This window comes from Typopeltis vanoorti, chromosome 21, assembly GCF_054136105.1.
Source record: "Typopeltis vanoorti isolate ZY-2024b chromosome 21, IOZ_Tvanoo_1.0, whole genome shotgun sequence".
NCBI lineage: Eukaryota > Metazoa > Arthropoda > Arachnida > Uropygi > Thelyphonidae > Typopeltis > Typopeltis vanoorti.
Genome location: NC_143569.1, coordinates 29179075 through 29199488, shown reverse-complemented (window position 1 = coordinate 29199488; position 20414 = coordinate 29179075). Strand labels below are relative to the sequence as shown.

Here is a 20414-nt window from a genome sequence, read left to right as displayed (position 1 = left end):
TAATTAAGCAACAAGATGTGCGACAATTTAAACTTCTGAAAAAAAGATCTCAAGCTTGATAGATTAAATTAGTATAAGGCAAATGAAAAAAAAAACTTGGACTTTCGTGTAAAGCTAATAGCAAATGATGCTTCCCTTTCTTGAAACAAATGCTTTTGACTTTCTCTTACTGCGAAAGTAACTTTTATTTCTGAAGTGCAAATTTTATTTTCGCTTATCTTGCATGAAAGGAAACCGATTTTATCCAGCTTAACAAATATAACCGGAAGATTATTTTTAGTACTATCTGTCATGCAGTTCGGTTTTTTTTACTGCTTGACTTGCGCATTGAGCGACTTGGTTTGCATTGCTTTGCATAAACTAGAAGTAAACATGTTATCACATAAGGTATTCCATGTATCCTTTCTTTACTTAGTGAATATGTATTTCGTTATTAAGTGTTTAACAAAATTAATAAAATACCGGCAAATTAGTTTGTTTACTTCTGGCTGGCGAGAGTAAGTACATGAAAATCTATCATATAGTTTTTATTTTGACTGCGTTTATGGAGGTTATTATCTATAAGGTATAAACTAATTAAAGGACAAACTTACTTTCATATATATATATATGTGTGTGTGTGTGTGTTTTGAATAACGGCAGCAAATATTGCTGCCATTCATACATCTATCGAACTTTTGTTTTGTAATTGACTTCAACGACCATATTAATGCAAAGGCAATTTTGGTGACAAATATTGGCAATTAAGATGAATAATCTAGCCCGACAATGCCATTATGATGCCAAAACTTCACTGATATTAATGATAACGTAAAACAATTGTAAGAAAAGCAATATATATATAGCTCAATAAAAATCAGTCTGATTGTTTTCCACATCTCATACTACGATTATTATTATTTATTTATTTATTTATTATTGTCTGAGACCTACATGGTCAAGGACTCATCGAGGTATGACAGATGATGTGGGTGATTTATAGGAGGCCATAAATCACCCACATCAACTGTCATACCTTCTTTTGAATTCGTTCACACTAGCTGCACTCACTACCCCTAAAGGCAAACTATTTCACTCGCTCACCTGCTCTGTGAGAGAAAATCCTAGCTCTTACCCCTTTCTTGACTGTGAACAAACTTAACTTCATTGGATGCTCCGATGTTCTCTCACCACCTTCCATATAATGAAAATTTTCCTCCTTTGATATCCTATAACACCCATTCAAAAGTTTATAAAACTTTATCATATCACTCCTCTTTCTCCTGTTGACAAGAGTCTGCAATCCACATATTCGCAATCTGTCCCCACAATCTAAATTCCACAAACCGGATATAATCTTTGTAACTCTTCTTTGCACCCTTTCCTCAGCTTCTTTATTCTCTTGGAATCCAGGAGACCAAATCTGCGCACAATAGTCCAGGTATGGTCGTATAAAGGCCTTAAAAAGAGGCAAAAGTACTTTCTTATCCTTGCGATGTTGACGCGAACCTTGACATGTAATTTACCTCTGAGTTGTATTTGCAACTTTTTCTATGTGATTTGAACTTTAAATTCCTATCTGCCAATACGCCAAGATCCCTTGCCTCTTCAGTTTCTTGTAGCATAATCCCGCTAATATAATATGCCGCTGGAAATCTCATCACGCCAAAGTGCATAACTTTACCCTTACTAATATTAAACTAATAGCCATTTTCGTTTGCCCAAATTTCAGTCTGTTCAAATCATTTTGTAATTGCTGAATATCAGTAGCATCCCTGATTGCCCTGCCTATCTTCGCATCATCAGCGAACAATTACATATCACCTGTTAGACCCTTCATAATGTAATTAATGTATAACTTGAACAATGATCCAAGGACTGAACCCTGAGGTCACTTTAAATTTAGCAGATTTACACCCACTTTATACCACGATTTGATGTCTGTCTGGCAACCATCCCCCGATCCAAGTCAATAGATTATGTTCCAATCCCATATTCTTCAATTTATGTAACAGACTTTCGTGTGATATCTTATCAAATGCCTTAGAAAAATCCAATATTATCATAGTGTATCCATTCCTTTTATCCATATCAGCCGTAACATTGTTATAAAACATAAGCAAATTACTAAAACATGACCTTCCTTTAGTAAACCCATGCTACTCCTTACAGAGTATAGCTTGTTTGTTTACCCATTTCTGTATGCAAGTTCTTCTCAACTTCTCTAAAATCTTTACTACCACACCAGAGATACTGATAGGTCGGTAGTTAGACACATCAGTTTTGCACCGCCCTTATATAATGGAACTATCATACATTCCTTCCATTCCTGTGGTAACATTCCTGAGTTGAGACTCAAGTAATACAAACGCGTTAAAGACCTAGCCAATTCGCCTGAACATTCCTTAAACAAACGTGTTCATATTCTATCAGTCCCTATTGACAAATTCTTATCCAGGTTATGTAACAGCTCTTAAACCTCATTTTCATGAATCTCTTAACTCTTCATCCAATGTAGCAGTAGCACTATGTTACATACACCTGGTTGATATATCTTAGCAAAGTGAGCACTCATTAACTGAACAATCTCCATAGCTTCCGACACTCGTGTGCCATCTGCATTCAATAAAGTTACTCTTTCGCATTCATTTTTTCTTTTGCTCGCGGCATGATGATAATATTCTTTTGGATTGTCTTTAGCTTGCATGGCTAATTTCTTTTCATACTCCGATTTAGCTTTCCGCACAATACTCGTTATTTTTCTGGCCTCGGCTTTATATATTTCATAACACTTCTCACTCTTATTCTCACGATATTCTTTCCACATCATCTTCTTCTTGTGGATCTCTTGCTTAATAAAGTTGCACATTAATTTCACTCCCAACCTATTTATTCTTCGAACACTAAGAATACATTCAGATACCGCCTCATTTAAGCACTTTTTCAAAGATTCCCATGCATTGCTGATATTTTTCCCATTCAGTAACTGATACTATGGGACCAAAGATAGTATTCTCCTAAGTTGATCATCATTTCCAGCTTTATAGTTCAGCATGTAACTTGTTTTAATCAGAGTATCAATATCATTAAATGCTTCCCAAGAAAGCACAGCACAGCATGATCACCAACTCGTGGTAAAATAGCCATATTCTTAACAGAGACCCCCATCTGACGCTATGAATAAATACCCACACTCTTTGACCTCGAGTTCCTTTTTTCACATTCTGCTTGAGAAAGTTGTCTCGCAATAATTCAGTAAATTCCTCTTCATTCTTATTACGAGATTTTACGAGATTTCTCATCTACCCAATCAGTGTTTGGATAATTAAAGTCATTCATGATGATCACTCGTTTAGTACCCATAAGGCTAGATTGACGATGCATTTCTTCATCCCCTGCAATTGAGCCGCCAGGTCTGTAGCAACACCCCATAATATATTTCATTCTCCTAACCTCCACTTCACACCACTCAAACTCACTGCTACATGGGACAACCTTCATTGTTTTCTTGTGTTTCTATCCTAACTGGACTTAAATCGTCTGATATCATTAGTACCACTTCCCTATTCTCCTATCGCTTCTGTCATTCCTAAAAATAGTAACCCATTACACTCGATCGCGGTTACCATATCTGAAGCAACGAACTCATTCCCTTTGTTTCTTATGCTCCTGGCATTTATGTACATACATAACAAATTACCATCTAGCCAATTCTTACTTATAATTAGATATGCAATTCTATTTGGCCTCGTGGAACTTTATTTTTCCCTCCACAGACATACTCAAAAGGTCCAAACCCAAAACATATTTTTGGGTTTGGACAAAACATAACCATGTTCGAAGCCATTCATATCTTTATCGCGTCTGCATACCATAGCTGAACTTTCACACACATATAAGAGATTTCTAAATATTTGATGTTACTGTTATAGAAAATGATATATATTTAATATATATGCTGGTTATAAAATGATTTATTGTAAATACCAGAAAATGCAATGATAGATTTTCAGTATATTTCAGACTTTGTTTCAACTCGACTTGTTGAAGCACACAAACATGTATATTTCTAATGACTAACATATTGCAAGTAGACCAGGGGCGAATTCTCCATGCTTGCTGCTCAAGCTCATTACTTGTGAAAGAAGTAATATTTATTTGTTAGTAAATGCTTCATTTATTAAGCATTCCATTTAGGCTTTTATTTTTGTAGACAGAAGACGTCTTAAGCTTGCGCGGCAATAATTGAGCTTTGCGTTGTGTATCAAAGGCCGATGCTTGCTTGTTTAGTCAAAGTTATCTTGGCTTGCTCGGTTGTAGGAGCTTCCAGGTCCTCGTTGCAGCACTGTGATTTCATGTGCGCGCATAGCCATTTTTGCTCCCTTCACGTCGTCTTAAACACGGGCCATACGCAGTCAAAGTAGCTCTAGCCAGTGACTTCAGCAAACCTTTACAAGCGTGCGTGTTGCTTGGGAAAATTAATTTACAACCAACTTTTTATGACGACGTTATTGACTAGTTCATAAAGAAGAACCGTAAGGTAGAATTTGTATTCAAGTAGCTAAACCGAAAAAGATAGAATATAATTTGTAAAATAAATGTTGTATTTGTATGATTAAATGTACACAAATTTCTAAATATATAGTTTTAAATGGTCAGTAATTCATTATTTCGCTAATCAGACTTCAATCTCATCTCTCCTCTCACTTGATGAGATAACACACCTCTCACTCCCTGAATGATAAGAGCAAGCGTGAATTTTAAGACCAGCATTCGCCCTGAAGTTGACCTACTGAACTTAATGCTTAATATTAGCTGTAAGGCATTCGAATATTTCAAAGAAAATTATCGATTCGTTGGTGTTTTTAAAGAAATGAGGAAGAAAAGTTATAATGCATTTAAAGACGTATGGGATTCTATAAATCGAACTTTTGTGTGCAACGAAAGAATGAGAAGTTAGAAATGCATTTGCCTTTTATTCGTTCATTGGCGTTTAACAGCCGCAGTATCATTTCTCATCAAATTCTAACCCGTTTCCTTCTATATTCTAAAAAGATTTCAGTTTAGCAAAGAAATATTCTTGGCTTTTCACCATTTCTTCGATCATCTATTAGAAAATAAACTATTATATAATACAAAAAAAATTAAAAAACTGTAGCACTTCCTAAGTCCGCGTTCCTAGGATGCAAGGAAGTTTTAAATGGCTTTATTCCTAAAGGCGAGTAAGCTGGTCTTAATATGAAGTGACACAACTTTCTTTTCTCCTGAAAGTTCCTTTCATCCTTCTCTTCCAAGTAGACTAACTGACTATTTGGAATAATACAATAATGCACTTCATGCAATATGTTGTGCGATATATACAACATTATAAAACTGTATAACAACTACTGTTAGTCTTTTATAATTATGATTTATTTATTTGCAACAGGCTTATGCGATTAATTTTTAAGACCGAATGCGAAACGTTTTAGATAACAATTCACAAGGGAATTCCAGTACACTCACAGACATCAGTTTATCTCGGTTACAATGGAAATTTGTAACCGAGAACGTGACATTTCCACTATATATTTGAAGGAGTGAGCTAAAGAAGAAGAAACAATTAGACATGAAGGGTATTTTAGTGATTTTTTCATAACATAATGACGATGCTACAAAACCATATCTCTGTTGATAGAATTTTAGGAAGCAATAAGACTATTATAATAGCTGCCGTCAATTCAGCACTAATTTTCAATTAAACGGTTGTAAGCGATATTTATGTGTTTTTCCTCCATTAATAGTACCGTTAAATACAACGAGGAGTTGAATAAGTAATGACAATATATGATAGAATCTATTGAACCTGTATAATGTATTGAAACAGTCATTATCGTGTTCGAAGCATTTACAAAATTGGTTTAAATTATTGATTGAAGCACTTTAGAGATAGACACTGAGTATTTCCTGTGATGCATTTGATCTCATCACTACTATAGAACATTGTTAACAGATCGGTGGAAATGCTGTGTGTTACAGATGGTGGTCTAATAGTAACAGTAACCAAACATTTGACGTATATTCTTGTTATAATATGTGAGATTTCGTTCTTACAGTACGCCATTTATCTATAAGTTATTATTCTGAGCTTGTCAGCCTGTGCTTCCGTTACAGCATTTTTTATGAATTTATGAAGGCTGATAAAAATATTAGACGTTTTCCTATGAAAACCACTAATAGTGCTGACGGCATAACCGTGTAGGGTATTTGGCAATATCCCATATAGCTACCATTTCCTGGTAGTTGAAAAGAAGAGTTTTTTTTTCCTCGAAAAATACATATGTTCGGATATTGTCATATTCAATTAAAATGTTACTTTGGATTGAATTATCCTTCTGCTACTTGCTTTTAAATTTAATGTTTCCGACTATAATTTTGTTTGTTTGTGTTTTGTCCTCTTTTTTATCATTATGATTATGTCAATCTTACCGACGAAAGGTTGTAACAGTAACCTAGAGTAACTTTTTATGTAATGCGCAGTCTAAATTTAAATAATCTGGGAACTCTGTACTAGAAACGAAGCAAGAAGTGACTTATTTTAGCCATTTCAGGCTTTTTTTTTTTTTTTTTGTAAAAAGGGCGGTCTCGCACATGGCGACGATATTCACAAACATCCATTACTATGCCTTAACGATATTCACTTGTCCCTTCTTTCCATCTTGAACGGAAATAATAGAAATAAATCTCATGGGACGTCTTCCATTGAAGATCAATCTAATTCGATGAATAAAAATGTTTACATTTTAATTAATATGCAAAATTTAACATTTAATAAATTTCAGTGTAGTTGGTTGATTGCATAGTGTACTTACTCATCAACCAACAGGTGGGAGCAACATAAAAATAAATAAATGATATAAAAAAAAAAAGATTTTCCTCATCCAGTTAATCCTTAGCCTATCCGGATTACTAAAAATATGCAATGGATTTTTAATAATTTTTACTGTTTCGTAAAGGAATTAACAAGCAAGCAAACTGGGCTAAGTGCCTAAGGCTGGAACTAATAATTTGTCTATTAATTACGTGTTTGTGTTTTCCGACCGGTTGTTTGTTTGCTTTACTGGCTATAAAGTAGGCTTAAGTGTTTCAATTCCACATGCGACAATCGGCTACGAGTCCCTTGTGAAGATTCCTGCAAGTCTACGGTAGTATTAATCCTAGTCTTTAAACCGAAAGGCGAATGTTACAAAATTGCAGAGTTTAAATACTCAAAGGAAATTGGAAATAATGTTTTCAAAAATTCACTATGAATTCAAATGTTTACTCACAAAAATATACTAATACAGTATTTAGATATATACAGGTAATATATTAAAACAATTTTACTTCTTTTAACCTAGTTTAGAATAATTCTTTGTATAGTTATTAATAAACAAATAGCACGGATACCCAGACATAATCTATTTTGCCATGAAAACATTGACAGACTTGTTATGACAATATCAAATAAAACTTTATTATATGGAGAGATCAGCACATGATGTGCAAAAAAGCAATTCATCAAAACTAAAGAGTGTAGAGGATAATCTATTGGTGAGAACCCAAACTGACGACACTTTACTTTTAACAATAATTCCTGTTCGTAGTAAAATCGCCTTAATTCGCGTATTAATCAGAAATGAAGAATTGTATAAAATCCGAGTTAAAACAACCAGCATTCATCCGTCTCTCTTTTCCCTGTAATATTCTTTCTCATTGTCTCTATCTTATCGTACCGAAATATTTTCGTAAATTCCTCATTTTTTTTTTTTTTTAAATTTTTCTTTTCCTGTACAGACTATTTTTTCATTAAGGTTAGTTCCAAACAACAATACATAATATCATTATATGGTAACATTAAGCTTTTGTACTCTCTCTCTCTTTCTCTCTCTTGAAGTTTTATTTTTCCTCTCATTGAACTTTTCTATCTATCAGGTAATTAGCATATTTCCTTTTAAGTAAACTAATTAGTGTTCTGATCAAGATCGATTAAACAAAGTTAACTAAATTTCATTTACTTTTAGCACTTTCTCTATGTAGAGCAGAAACCAGAAGAAACGTTGCATAATTAGCTATTTGCATAACCTACTTTTTTTTCAACCTCTCATGTATGCATGCACAGATAACCTACTTTTACTCACGTAGTTATCTTTAAAAGGAAACTAAGTCATCAAAAAATTTCCCTTAACTTTCTCACTCAGCCAACAAGATATCGTGAATCACACTAACATGAGAAAATATTCATCAGATTATATTTGAATTATAATTTGCATTTTATTCTTCATAGATAGAGAATATAATACAAGAAGTCTTCATAATATTTATTGTATATTAAAGCACAAAGCCTTAGTTAATATATAAATATGAATGTTGTTTGGCTATCGCGTGTATCACATATATAAATTTGCATCACACATCGAATTTTGCATGCCTTCCCAGGATTTAGCGATTTACCCAACGATCAATCTGCCTGTTTTTGACTTTTATCTGAATAAACGTTTTCCGGAAATGTATATTCTTTTCTTTCTTTCTTTCTCCTCTCGTTTTCAATCGCTAAGGGATGGCAAATTAAAAAAAAAATGCATCAACATGACTGCATATTTTATCATTTCGATTTTTTAAGTATATTTTGTTGGCCGAGTGGTTAGCGTAACCGCTCTCCAGCCAAAAGGGTGCAGGCTCGAATCCCGCTGTGGGTTTGGATGTTTATGATTGTCCGTGAAAATATTAGTGGTGGTGGTCGGCAGTAGATAGCGTTGGTGTAGATGATAAAGGTAGTTGTGCGTAGTGGACTGGTGAAGACGGAGAATTGTAGAGTAGGTGCCCTCCCTCGATGAGTCTTTGGACTCCCTGGAGGTGTTATGTATTAATACTAATAATATTTTTATTAATTTTTATGGCGATTTATATAAAAAATACTTGGAAGTTTCACATTTGGAAAAATAATTCATTGAGAACTTTTAGAAACTAACTGTTTTTGCATATTAAGTAACACACAAAAAACCTAACTGAGTTAATAAATTGAAATTATTCAATTTATTAACATTACTGAAAAATGAAGATATCTTTGCTTATTATTATTATTATTATTATTATTATTATTATTATTATTATTATTATAAATCTCCGAACTCTACCCGTAAGACTATAATTTATTAGTGTAAGCGAAATAAGTATTAGATAAACCAGAAAAATACTACTATAAAGAACAAAATTGAGTTTTCTAATTCCAGGCAAAGAGTTCATTGAGAAACAGGGATAAGGCTGATAAAATTATCAATTGCATTAATCAAAATATTAGTATTTTCTAATGAATCATATTATTTATATTAATGATGTGACTTATTAATAATGCCATGTATTATAATAGGTGAAAGTTAGAATAGCGAATCTCTATAACAGAAGATAATTTTTCTAAGATTCTTTCGTTATTAATGTAATATATTAGTCAAAAATTTTATTGTTTACCTCCTAGTGTAAGCTCTGCAGTTCCTTGAGCAGAGTCTCCATCATTCGCTACAAAACACTGAAACATTCCCTTATCTTCTCTTATCACAGGGTTGATGCTAACAATTTCTCTGGGAAGAATTCGTATCCGACTATTAGCTACGAGGGGTTGGCGGTTTCTCATCCATACCACTGACTGTACAGGATGGCCTGTAATGGTGCAGTTGAAGATAAGAGAATCTCCTTCTTCTGCCGTCAGCTGTCTGGGATATAGAGATACGGACAGAGGAGCTGCAAAAGAGAAGAGGAAACACTTAAGACCTCTAGTTTGTTAAGGTATGAATTTCTTTTCTTAATGTAAATGACTTTACAATCTTAAAGGGTTTTTTTTTAAGCTGAAAAATAAACGACATTATTGTCATTAGTCATCGTTCACATTATGACCGACAAGGAGCCTGAAAGGTAACCGCATGGTTAATCCTTCCACTACTTTAATGCGAGCATTAAGGAGACACGTAATTTATTTTGACGCCAGGAATGTGTACTGCACTCCATCCAACTAATGAGGTACGAGATAACGCTCTAGAGAGAGAGAGAGAGAGAGCCATTAGACTACGCAATATTTGGAGAAACTCGTATACGAGGAGGATATGGTGACGGTGGATCGTTTAAAAAATTAATGATAACAAGTTAGTAGAAATCTCATTATCTTTAATAATGGTGATTCTTGGGTAGAGCTTTAAAAATGTAAACACCCCTCTGCCAAGCCCAAAGGGATAAAAGGCTAAAAGAGGGCTTTAGATTTAAATCTTCTTATTTGAAGAACTTTTTGACAGGAAGCTTAAGGACATTTTCGAAAGGTTTATTTAATTTTAACTTTATGGTGGAAGAAATGCCAAAGAAAACGATTTGACAGACATTCAGAAAGTATTTTAGTGGTAAATATAAATGTTCATTATTATTTATTCAGTCTTCTACCATGTAGTCAAATTTACTATTTTTGTCCAGCAGTTTGTAATTTCTGAGGAATACGTACAATTATGTTTGGATATAAAAAACCACCGGTGCTTCTTATATCATTTTAACAGGTCACATGTTAATAAAATATGATGTCTTAAAAGCAGTCTCCATAAAAGCAAATGGAGTGATGTTTCTATTTTTTTCTTTCTGAAGCCGAGAAACTATGATGAAAATGGAGCAATAGCTCGATATATGAAGTTATTACTTACCACGCCGGGTCCGTCTTAAGAATCCCCCCCCCAAACACACTTTTTTTTGAACGCTAATGTGATATTTAAGTATAGAAAACGTTTTTTTTTTTGTAATGAGAACTTTATGTTATTTTTAATGGCATTTTCATTTTGTCATCTCCCAGTGCTACATAACGTTATGCAGTCGTCTCAAAATGAGACTGATAGCTTTATCTTTAATATCAACGCTTAACCACTTGCTATTCTGAATCTTCTGCCTCACACTAGCAACAGTGTTTGTGATCAGTGATCACCAATAATCTCCAAATCTTAACAACGTCAACAACCTCTCATACATATACTAAACAGAACCAAGTACTTACAAAAGCAAAGATGTCGAGGAGCTTTTTATAAGTGTTCGCTTTGCTGGCATTTTAATTAGTGGTATTTGTTGTTCTACTCTAATTTCAGAAGAACCAATTTTGCATTCTAAAAAAATTAAACCCACGCCAGCCAGTAACTTCTCCTAAATTACAAGGAAACAACTTCCAGCTGTCTTAATATTTGCTTTATATTTTTACATCAATGTTTCTATGAGATAGCTCGTTTTTTTTTTTCTTTTAATGGAAGAGGCGTATCTAACCGAAATCGGATGAACACATTAATGCAACCAGCACGTAATTTTATGTTTCTTTCCTCAATTTAAAGGCTGACGAAATTCTCACACTTTACTCAACATCACATATGTGTATATTATAAATTAGATTGAAATTGGTTAAACTCAGAGACTTGAGTTGGACTTCTCACTGAACTTTGAGCAACATAAAGAAAAGGCTATACTCCGAATTTCATCGAAATCGGTTGAATCGGGAGGGTTCCGCTGAGTATGTAGAGAAAAAAAAAACACAGTTTTTAGCTAATTTCTAAACCATCATCCAATTATTTTATTTATTGTATTCGACATTTCAAATCGGTCTCCAGCACGAATGTGATTGTTTATAACCAGTGTTTGCTAAAATGACTATTTCCTGTTATAGAGAGTTAATTTATGCATAAATCAAAAAACAAACATTTTAAAAAAATTTTTACTGTTTTTAAATCCGTACTTATAAATTTCTCTCCCCTCCCCTCTTTGTATATTCGTTTGTATTATTTTCTGAAGCCAGTTTCTGCTTTCCAACTGTTCTTTCTAAACAGTAGAGTAATTACTGCACTATCTCTGCAGATGGCGCTACTTAAATTGAATGTGCCGAATTTAAGAGGCGCAAAAATGTTTAGGTTATCGAAGAGGAATAATCAGATATTCTTTAAAATCGCTTTTCAAATAGTGATGGGTAGTGGGCTGAAGTTTGTAAAGTTTTTCGGTGTTCTATTTGGCGTCAGAAACAGCATCCGTTCTTTCTTTACAAAATGCCATTTTTGCGATACATAATTCAGAATGTGGAGATAAATTATTGAAACTTCTTTCGTGTGTGTGTTTAATGTTATAGTGTGTGTGTGTGTGTGTGTGTGTGTGTGTGTGTGTGTGTGTGTGTGTGAAATACCATGAAATATTACTTCCAAGTGAAAGTGACAGGATAAGTGGAAAGAGCTCAAAGAATAAGAAAGTCTGCGAACATAAACTTTAGAGAAAGCGTAAGAAATTTAAAAAGAAAAAAAAAACTGTTAGCGGAAGACGTGACTGTGTTCAAAGATGAAAACAAGATAAAATACAGCTTTCAGCTATAAGCTTAATTATAAATTACTATTGCATTCGTTTATATTTTATCGAATTATGTTAAATTTCAAACGAGGGCAACATTTTACTGTTCATATAGTTTAGAATGGTTTTATTTCCACTCCTACTTAATGATTCTCCAGCTGCATTTAAATTAATTTCATAATTCAAAACGTGTTATTTTTTTATTCATTTTGAAAGTTATCGACGTACATATTACTGGCATCTACACATAGATATCAAAATATTAACACTTTGTTTTTTCTGAGTGACGCTGTAGACTGATTTTAACTAAGAGATGATGGTTAAAATCATTGATTCATTTTCAAATATTCAATTTAAGCAGCAGTGACCTAATTAAACTGGAAAATCACTAATGAAATATGTAAAACATATACAGTAGTCTAATCTTCTTTTTAATGTGTTTTCCATCAAAGTTTAAATCGGATAACACTCGAGATGCAGCTGAAATGATCAACATCAACCTGAAATAAATTGTATTCCGTGAGAAACTAAACATTCACTTTACCGTGTAATTTTATGGCGTAAGTGGCTCTTCATAGCACAAGTATAATAAAAACTATCCTAGAAAGCCAGGAATATGAAGTCCAAACTGTGGATCAGAAGTCTGCTTAGGCTTTCCTTCTGTTTTCATAGTTATACAGAAATGCATAAATTAAATTTTTGAAGATATAAGTTTCAGTTTCATTATCTGCATGGGTGCGTAAAAAAGAAGACGTTTAGTTCTCAAAATGTCTATTTTTTTTTCACTAATTGCAAAAAAAAAAGTTGGTGCTTGTATGTATTTATTTCAGCAGCTGTTAACAGAATCATCACTTGCATAAGGTAAACATCAACATCTTCTGTTTCTTTGGCTTCTCTGTAAGCATTTTCACGGGGAGTTTTTTACTGAACTGTTTACTACATCAATCCTGCACTATCTCGTGAGCTTCTACAAACATGAATACTGCTGGTCGAGAATTCATTGACAGTCCAGCTGTCTTTCTTTCTCATTCATATTATCTACTTCTACTCTTTGGAACAGCCTTTCTCATTGTTTTCTCCCACCCACTACAAACCTCAAGCTGTTGATAATGCTCAAGAAGTATCAATGGGTTCCTTCTTTCTCTTTGCCCCACACACCACTGTTGTGCTGCAGGCATAATCTGGTGTGGGACTAATGTTAAAAAGTTATTAGAAAAAAAAATCATTGTAATGAGAAAATTCTACAAAATCAGTGAATGTCATTTTAGTATTAAGAAATATGATATTTAGGCAAAGAAGTTATACAGTCTTCTAAAAAAAAGGGAGGACGAGAGTTTTTTATACGACTGATCTATACATTTTTATGACCCGAATCTTAATGTTCCAAAATTTCAGGATTCCAAATACATTTTCGGATAAGCAGTTATTACATTGGATTCTGTGGCCTTAGATGATGTTATAAGGGAAGGGAATTGTTACCGAAGTACAAGACATTTTATTATCTCTATTTGTGTGTGTCTAGAGGGAGGAAATGATTTTTAACATCGTTAATATTATTATGTGTTTCTCATCCCAGATTTAATTTAGTCCATACACATCTCATCAGCATATCGGTGGAAGAAATTCCACCGGTATGCTGATGAGAGAAAAAAAGGGAAGAAATTCCCTCTCCCCGCCCCTCGCACAAGGATATGTGCATTTTTACAAGTCTGTTATAAAATGATTTGCTCTGTTCAACTGCCCACCTTTCACATTCCTTAGAATTCTTAGATTACGCGAGTTCTGTAATTGCATTGTAGATAATATGATCACTGAAAAATATCCAAATGTTTTAAATGTTTATTCGCCAGTAGTGTGGATGGATTTCATTTTAAAATTTCTTTTAGAATAATTGTCTGACATCCACACCTTTTGAGGAAGATATTTTCTAGTCTGTTGTTGGGGGTTAGCCTCGCAACCTATAGTTGAAATCTTACGTTCTTCAGCTATATGCGGAAGACTATATTTGAAGTATTTCGGTAGTTTGTTGCAAAAGCAACATGACTTGAATATGATATCTTTTAATAACTGTTTGTTTGTTTAAACCTTTCTATGTATAAATAAGTCAAGTGTAGAGAAATTGTTGGGCCCATCAGGTCTTTAGACTTCAAAACAGCGGTCCTGATATTTGAAGAAAGACAATTTACTTTAGATGATATTAATGATTTTTTTGTATTTATCTTCTGTTTATCAACCGAGTTTTCTGCTTTAATCGAGATTTGTCCATCTACTAAATCCATAAGTCTTTAGGAAGGCTTCGCACTAAACTTAAATGATATCCATATAGTTCTTTGTCGATTTTTGATAAAACGTATCTCGTAGCGCTAATGAAGCTGTTTTGTAAATAATATTAAATTTTTTTTTGGTTCTGAAGTGATTTTTCTTTCTCACTACACATCATAACAAAATTCAGTCCATTGAGAAATATCTTATACTTAATACGCAGCTTTCTAAAGTTTCGAAAGTCATAAAAAAGACTCGCCATAACTAAGTATTAAGGCCTTAAAATTGCCATGGCTTTTTCTATCTATCCATGTTTTGTAAATTACTGCTGTACGAAACTAGTAATTAATTTATTAAAGTGCTTTCCCTTTTATGTGGCTTTCGCCAGTAATTAACAAAACATGGATACAACAAACCATGGAAATTTTAGCAATTTAATACGTAGCCATGGTGAGAGTCTTTTTTAAGATTCTTGCAAATTTGAAAAGCAGGGTATTAAGCAAAAGGGATTTCTCAACAGATTGAATTTTCGTAAGATGTGCAGAGGTATTGATATAATCCCTAAGTTTCTGAGAATGAAAAATCACTTTAGAACGAAAAAATCCAATATTATTTACAAACCAATATCATTAGCGCTTCTATGAGAGAAAATATCCAGCACCCGATTTGGTTTAGCAGAAAAAAACAAAAGAACTATGAATATCCTTTAAGCTTAAAAGGGAAGCCTTCTAACAGACAGACTAATCTCGATTAAAGCAGTCAACTTGTCTGATAAATAGAAGGTCACTACAAAAAAATTTCGCTAATCTCTTGAAAGTAAATTTAATCAACAAATAACGTTGCCAGTAAACAAAATAGTAATTAATCTTCCCTCATACGTTCTCTACCGAACGGAGCAGAGTATAAATGCCGAAGTATTCCCAAAATTGATATTATAGAAAATATCGGAAAAAAAAAACCTATACCGAATACCAAGAGATTCAGCTGACGTCATCCTCATAAGAACTGTGGCAATTCTAATTCATTCCAAACACTGCATTGAAAGATGTTAGAAAAGCTGAAAACATCTTAATATTCAAAGCCGATAAAGGAAATAACTGTAATTTTTGATTCAAATAAGTATACAAACAAGATGAATTAATTACTTAATAATGTCAACACATACAGAGAATTAGATAATGATAAATGTTGGACTATTCATAATAATACTAATTTAATAAGAGGTCTTTGTAACTAGCCTAAAGAAATCAAAGAACAAGTCACTTCAAAACATCCGGTTTCAAAACAAGTCACTTCAAAGCATATATATAAACTCCAAGGACTTCATAAACAAAATAAGAGACATTAAACTTAGTCTCATCTTGGCTACTTTGGACGTAAAACGCTGGTTCACCAATGTTCCAAAGGAAGAGATAATCTTAATCTTAGAAGACATCTTTCCACCTCATACTGTTAAACTTTTCAAACATTGTCTAGAGAACGCTTTGTTCAAATTTCAGGATCGCTATTTTGAACAGTCTGAATTTGAACAATCTGAAATTGCTTTGCCCATGGCCAAGCCATGGGCAAAGCAATTTATCCACACTCAGCTAATTTATACACGGAAAGGTTTGAATAACTTGGACAGCCATTGGCAAACAATGGCTGAACAACGGGCGAACAGCTAAGGTGTAACAATTTTGCCTCTTGATTTGAAACTATTTATCCAAATAATGGAAAATTCCCATTTACTATAAATTTACTTTCATACGGAAGCTTGCAGTACTTTGAAAAAGGTCTTCACTTTTCAGAGATACGATCGTTTGATTAAGCTCTGTGTACTGCATTTGGTGACCAGATTGTTAGCGTCCTCTCAGAGTGCTTCACCCCGTTGTTCTTTATATGCTGAACTTTTTTCTTCATGCAGGGGATCTTAAGTCATTGCTCTCTTCTTACTATCTAAATCAATGCTCTCCTTTCCTTGTTTTTAGAATTATCTTTGTAGTTTATAAAGACAGTTCACTTTCTTCAGAACCACAGTAAATATTTAAAATACTCACGAAATACGTTTGACTGTTGAAACAAAATTTAAAAACGCAACAAATGCTAAAAAAAATTTCTCAAATTACAAAAACAAGAAAAAACTTTTATTTTTAAATACATATTAGTTAAGTTTCGTGTTTCAAAACAATTTTTGAAATAACTTCTGTCTTTTCTCTTTTAAAAAAAAATTTCCAAAAAATCAAATTAATAAATTCAAGTCGATTAAGCAAGCTTAAGAAGTCCCATTTTGCTCAGCGTTTCGTGATTTATGGAATCAAGTACATTGGGAAGTACCGAAATAATTTATCGGACTCCATTCATTTCATTGTTATGTAAATAAGTCAAAATGGCAGTTGTTTTCCCGTGAGTAATGTCCCACCACCCACCAGTGACAGACCAAATCTCGTTAAAATTTGTAGCAGTTTATGGTTTGCCGAAGTCGTTCTACTTTCGAAATAGTAACGGAATGAGATTAAGGATAAGAAAAGCACTCTATAAATAAGAAGAGACAGATGAAAGAACTCCGAAGCATTAATCAACAGAAAATGATTTAAACATTATGGTAAAAGGAATAATAATTCATTTTGTGACATTAAATAAGGGAAACGAGACTTAAATACTTCCAATTTAAAAACGGGTAAAAAATAGCTACACACTAAACCCCATGTGGTGATGGTGAACACTAAATGTGGTGTATAATCCTCCTGAAAGATCCACTCGAAGCGAATTTACATAACACATCTCCAAAGAAGCGGACTAAAGTTTTGTTTTTGTTACGAGAAAAACCATAAAAGACGATTGGATGCAATTCAACAGTGAATTGTTGCACCTGTTTTTATGCTTCATACATATTCTTTGTAGCGTGGTTCTCCTCGTGTAGAAGGTGGACCGAGGCTAGTTGCTTTGTTCGATTGTTGTTGCCCATGCAAACGCAGCTGTTATGTTTCGAAGATCAGGCAATCTATGTTGGAGTACAAATAATCATTAGGAAAAAGCCAATTTCTTTGAGGACTTTACATTTTAGAAGTTTCCAAGCTTCACTGCATATGAATGACCTTTTTAACATATCGCGGCAGCATTTTTACAGATGGTAAATAGAACATGTAGTTTTCAGTTTAAAAAAAGTTCTTTTCATTTTTTTTTTCCATTCGATTTTGTCCAAATGAAATCCAGTACTACAGTACTATTTCACAAATTCAACTAATTTTAATATCAAAAGCTCAGAGCTAAACAATCTAATAAATGGATGAATTTTGATTGCATAATTATGAATATATTTTGGTACTTGTTAGGAAGAGCTCAGAAAAGTTATTAAATATTGAATATCAATACTTAAATATTTGAATTTAAAATGCATTCATATTTTTGTATGCTTATATAGCAATTGAACATTTCACACTTCCTTTTAAAATGCATTCATAACAAAACTATTGACCATGCTCAACAAACCTCTATTCGCTCTACCTTCCATCTTACCCAGACGCTAGTCTTTTTTCAGAGAAATCTCTATGGGTATTGTCCAAACAACAACTTGTTACTACGTGTAGCTCTTTCAGATTCTTGTTAGTTGTTATTAAGAAATCCCTACAGTTAAGTAAACAGTAGCATAAACATGATTTTCTCACATTAACCCTCCCCCCATAAAAAAGGTTTTGGACCATATCTTGCTAATTCTGCGAGATATTTTTTTTTTATCTTTTTCTTCATCCATACTTCTATCTCACTTCCTTTTAAAATGTATTATTATTCAGGTTACTTGAGAAATATAAAAAAATGTGCCTTATCCTATAATTAAGCGTGTTGTTAGTACGAAATTCCTGCAGTTAAGTAAATATTTGCATAGATGTGATCTTCTGACATTAAAAAAAATCGTTTTGGACCATACCTTGCTGATTCTTTGAGATATTTTATCCAAATACACTCAACTTGTTTATAGAGTAAACCGCTTGTTTATAGAGTAAACCGCGCAAATTTGTCAATCGCAGCCTACAAATACGGTGTATAATGTGTGGTTTTTCATTTCCTTAGGCTAAATAATAGCAAACATAGTATTACCGATTCATATAAGTGAATATAAGGAGTCAGTTGCTTTTACAGTAGGGAGGAGGAATAAAATGTTGTCTCTGACAGTGGTAAATGACCTGTGCAGTCGTAGCATAATCACATGGCCCACTCAGAATACTTTTGTTTTTTTTTAACAACTGATATTTTCTATTTTCAGTTCTCAATTTATAAGAACATTCAAGAATTCAAATTTAAGAAGACGAAAGAATTTACTCTTTTCATAAGCATTGTCACAACTTAATGACAAGTTTTGAATTTGTCTTCTAATGTAAATAAAAATTCTTAATTTGAATGCGATAGCGAAAAATAAAATAACTGTTCCAATAAATATTTCCAAATTTAAAACTTCCTTTTCACAATAATATTGGAGATCATTTTCTGAGTTGTTTAAAAGGCTATTATATTTTTATGTAAGTTTTTTATGTTACGACTTGTTCAGGTAATTTTATTTTTAATTTTAGGAATAGTAAGACTTTAAACTAGTTCTAGTGAATACAAGGGTATTCCACGAATGTAAGTTTTCCGGTGCTTTAAGAAACAAATGTACTTAAGCGAGAATTTTGGGTAGTATCTCTACGCGGACTATTTGTGACTTGAAATCTAGAAAGAATACACAAAAAAACATAAGTCATGTTATATTTAGTTAATTAATCACTATTTAGTTAAATTGATATTATTTCAGGAGGTAAACCTATCGTTTTATACCAAATAACCCAAGTGTGGTGTTGCTGGGCCATATCGCTTGCTTCATTAACAATAACGTTTTTAGTGAATCTTCCTATATTCTAAAGCAATCCTCATATCTTTCTAACCACATGGGTACGCATCATTCTTCTAGTGCGTCACAGATGCGCCAAGGAAGGAGGATATGCAAAGGTCCATTTATTGTTTAACAAAGAAATATCATATAAAACTATCATTTTAAATCATTATATGTGTTTTCGTTCATTAGTTTTACAGATTGCAAATAAATAAAATTGTGAAATGGCGATATTTTAAATATTAAAAAAAGTTAACGAACACTTGGAAGTTTTTAATAAATTACTCTGAGAGTAATTTATTAAAAACACCGGCTGTTGCAAAAATCGATTACAGAAAAAGAAGTATTTGTTCATGATAAACGGAAAGGGAGTGGTAAATGTGGTATGTAGTGAATTGGTGAACATCGCCGCTATTTACTGTCTTAAATTCGGGTATGGTATGCTCCACACATACAACATTTTGTTGCTATATTTTTGCAAGTAGTAATCGAAGATTACAATGATCAAGATTGGTTGCGTCAATGTTGTTACATAGCTATCACTGCTCATGATTATTACTTAAAAGTGAACTTTCTAAAATCTCCCAGGGTTTCTTTATCTGAGGAGAGGAACGGTGAGAGTACTAGTTTGCAAAATCGATGAGTACAGTTTTCAGTTGGTGAAATATATATATTTCATTCTGTCACTACCAAAGGATTATTTGCAACATTATAATCTCACATGCATCTGCTTGTAGTAAAATTTTAATACGAATTTCCATCTTCAGAAATTCTACATTCGAATTTTGGGATCTTCCCACACATTTCACTCATCAGCAGACCATAGGTATTTACATAAAAGTTTAACACTTTTAAAGTTTAACACTCCGACTTTTGACACCTGCGTTTTGAAACCTGATCTTAAGTGTATGCAGTTTTCTCGTATAGTCAGAATGCTTTACGTAAATGCATAGATTTTTTTTCCTGGCCA

The 20414-nt window shown here is 33.1% G+C and overlaps 1 protein-coding gene across 7 annotated transcripts in view; it reads right to left on the bottom strand.

Annotated features, from left to right (window-relative positions):
• The window catches only part of LOC150094689 (cell adhesion molecule Dscam1-like), a 772561-nt gene that overhangs the window by 399629 nt on the left and 352518 nt on the right, over positions 1-20414 (bottom strand). For 6 of the 7 annotated variants that reach the window (XM_090411389.1, XM_090411386.1, XM_090411388.1 and 3 more), the window contains one exon: positions 9466-9735. In XM_090411389.1, the coding sequence (XP_090267515.1) occupies positions 9466-9735 (270 nt within the window). Of the gene's footprint in view, positions 1-9465; positions 9736-17276; positions 17343-20414 lie in introns of those variants that run through there. The other variant, XM_090411391.1, reaches the window with a different exon arrangement.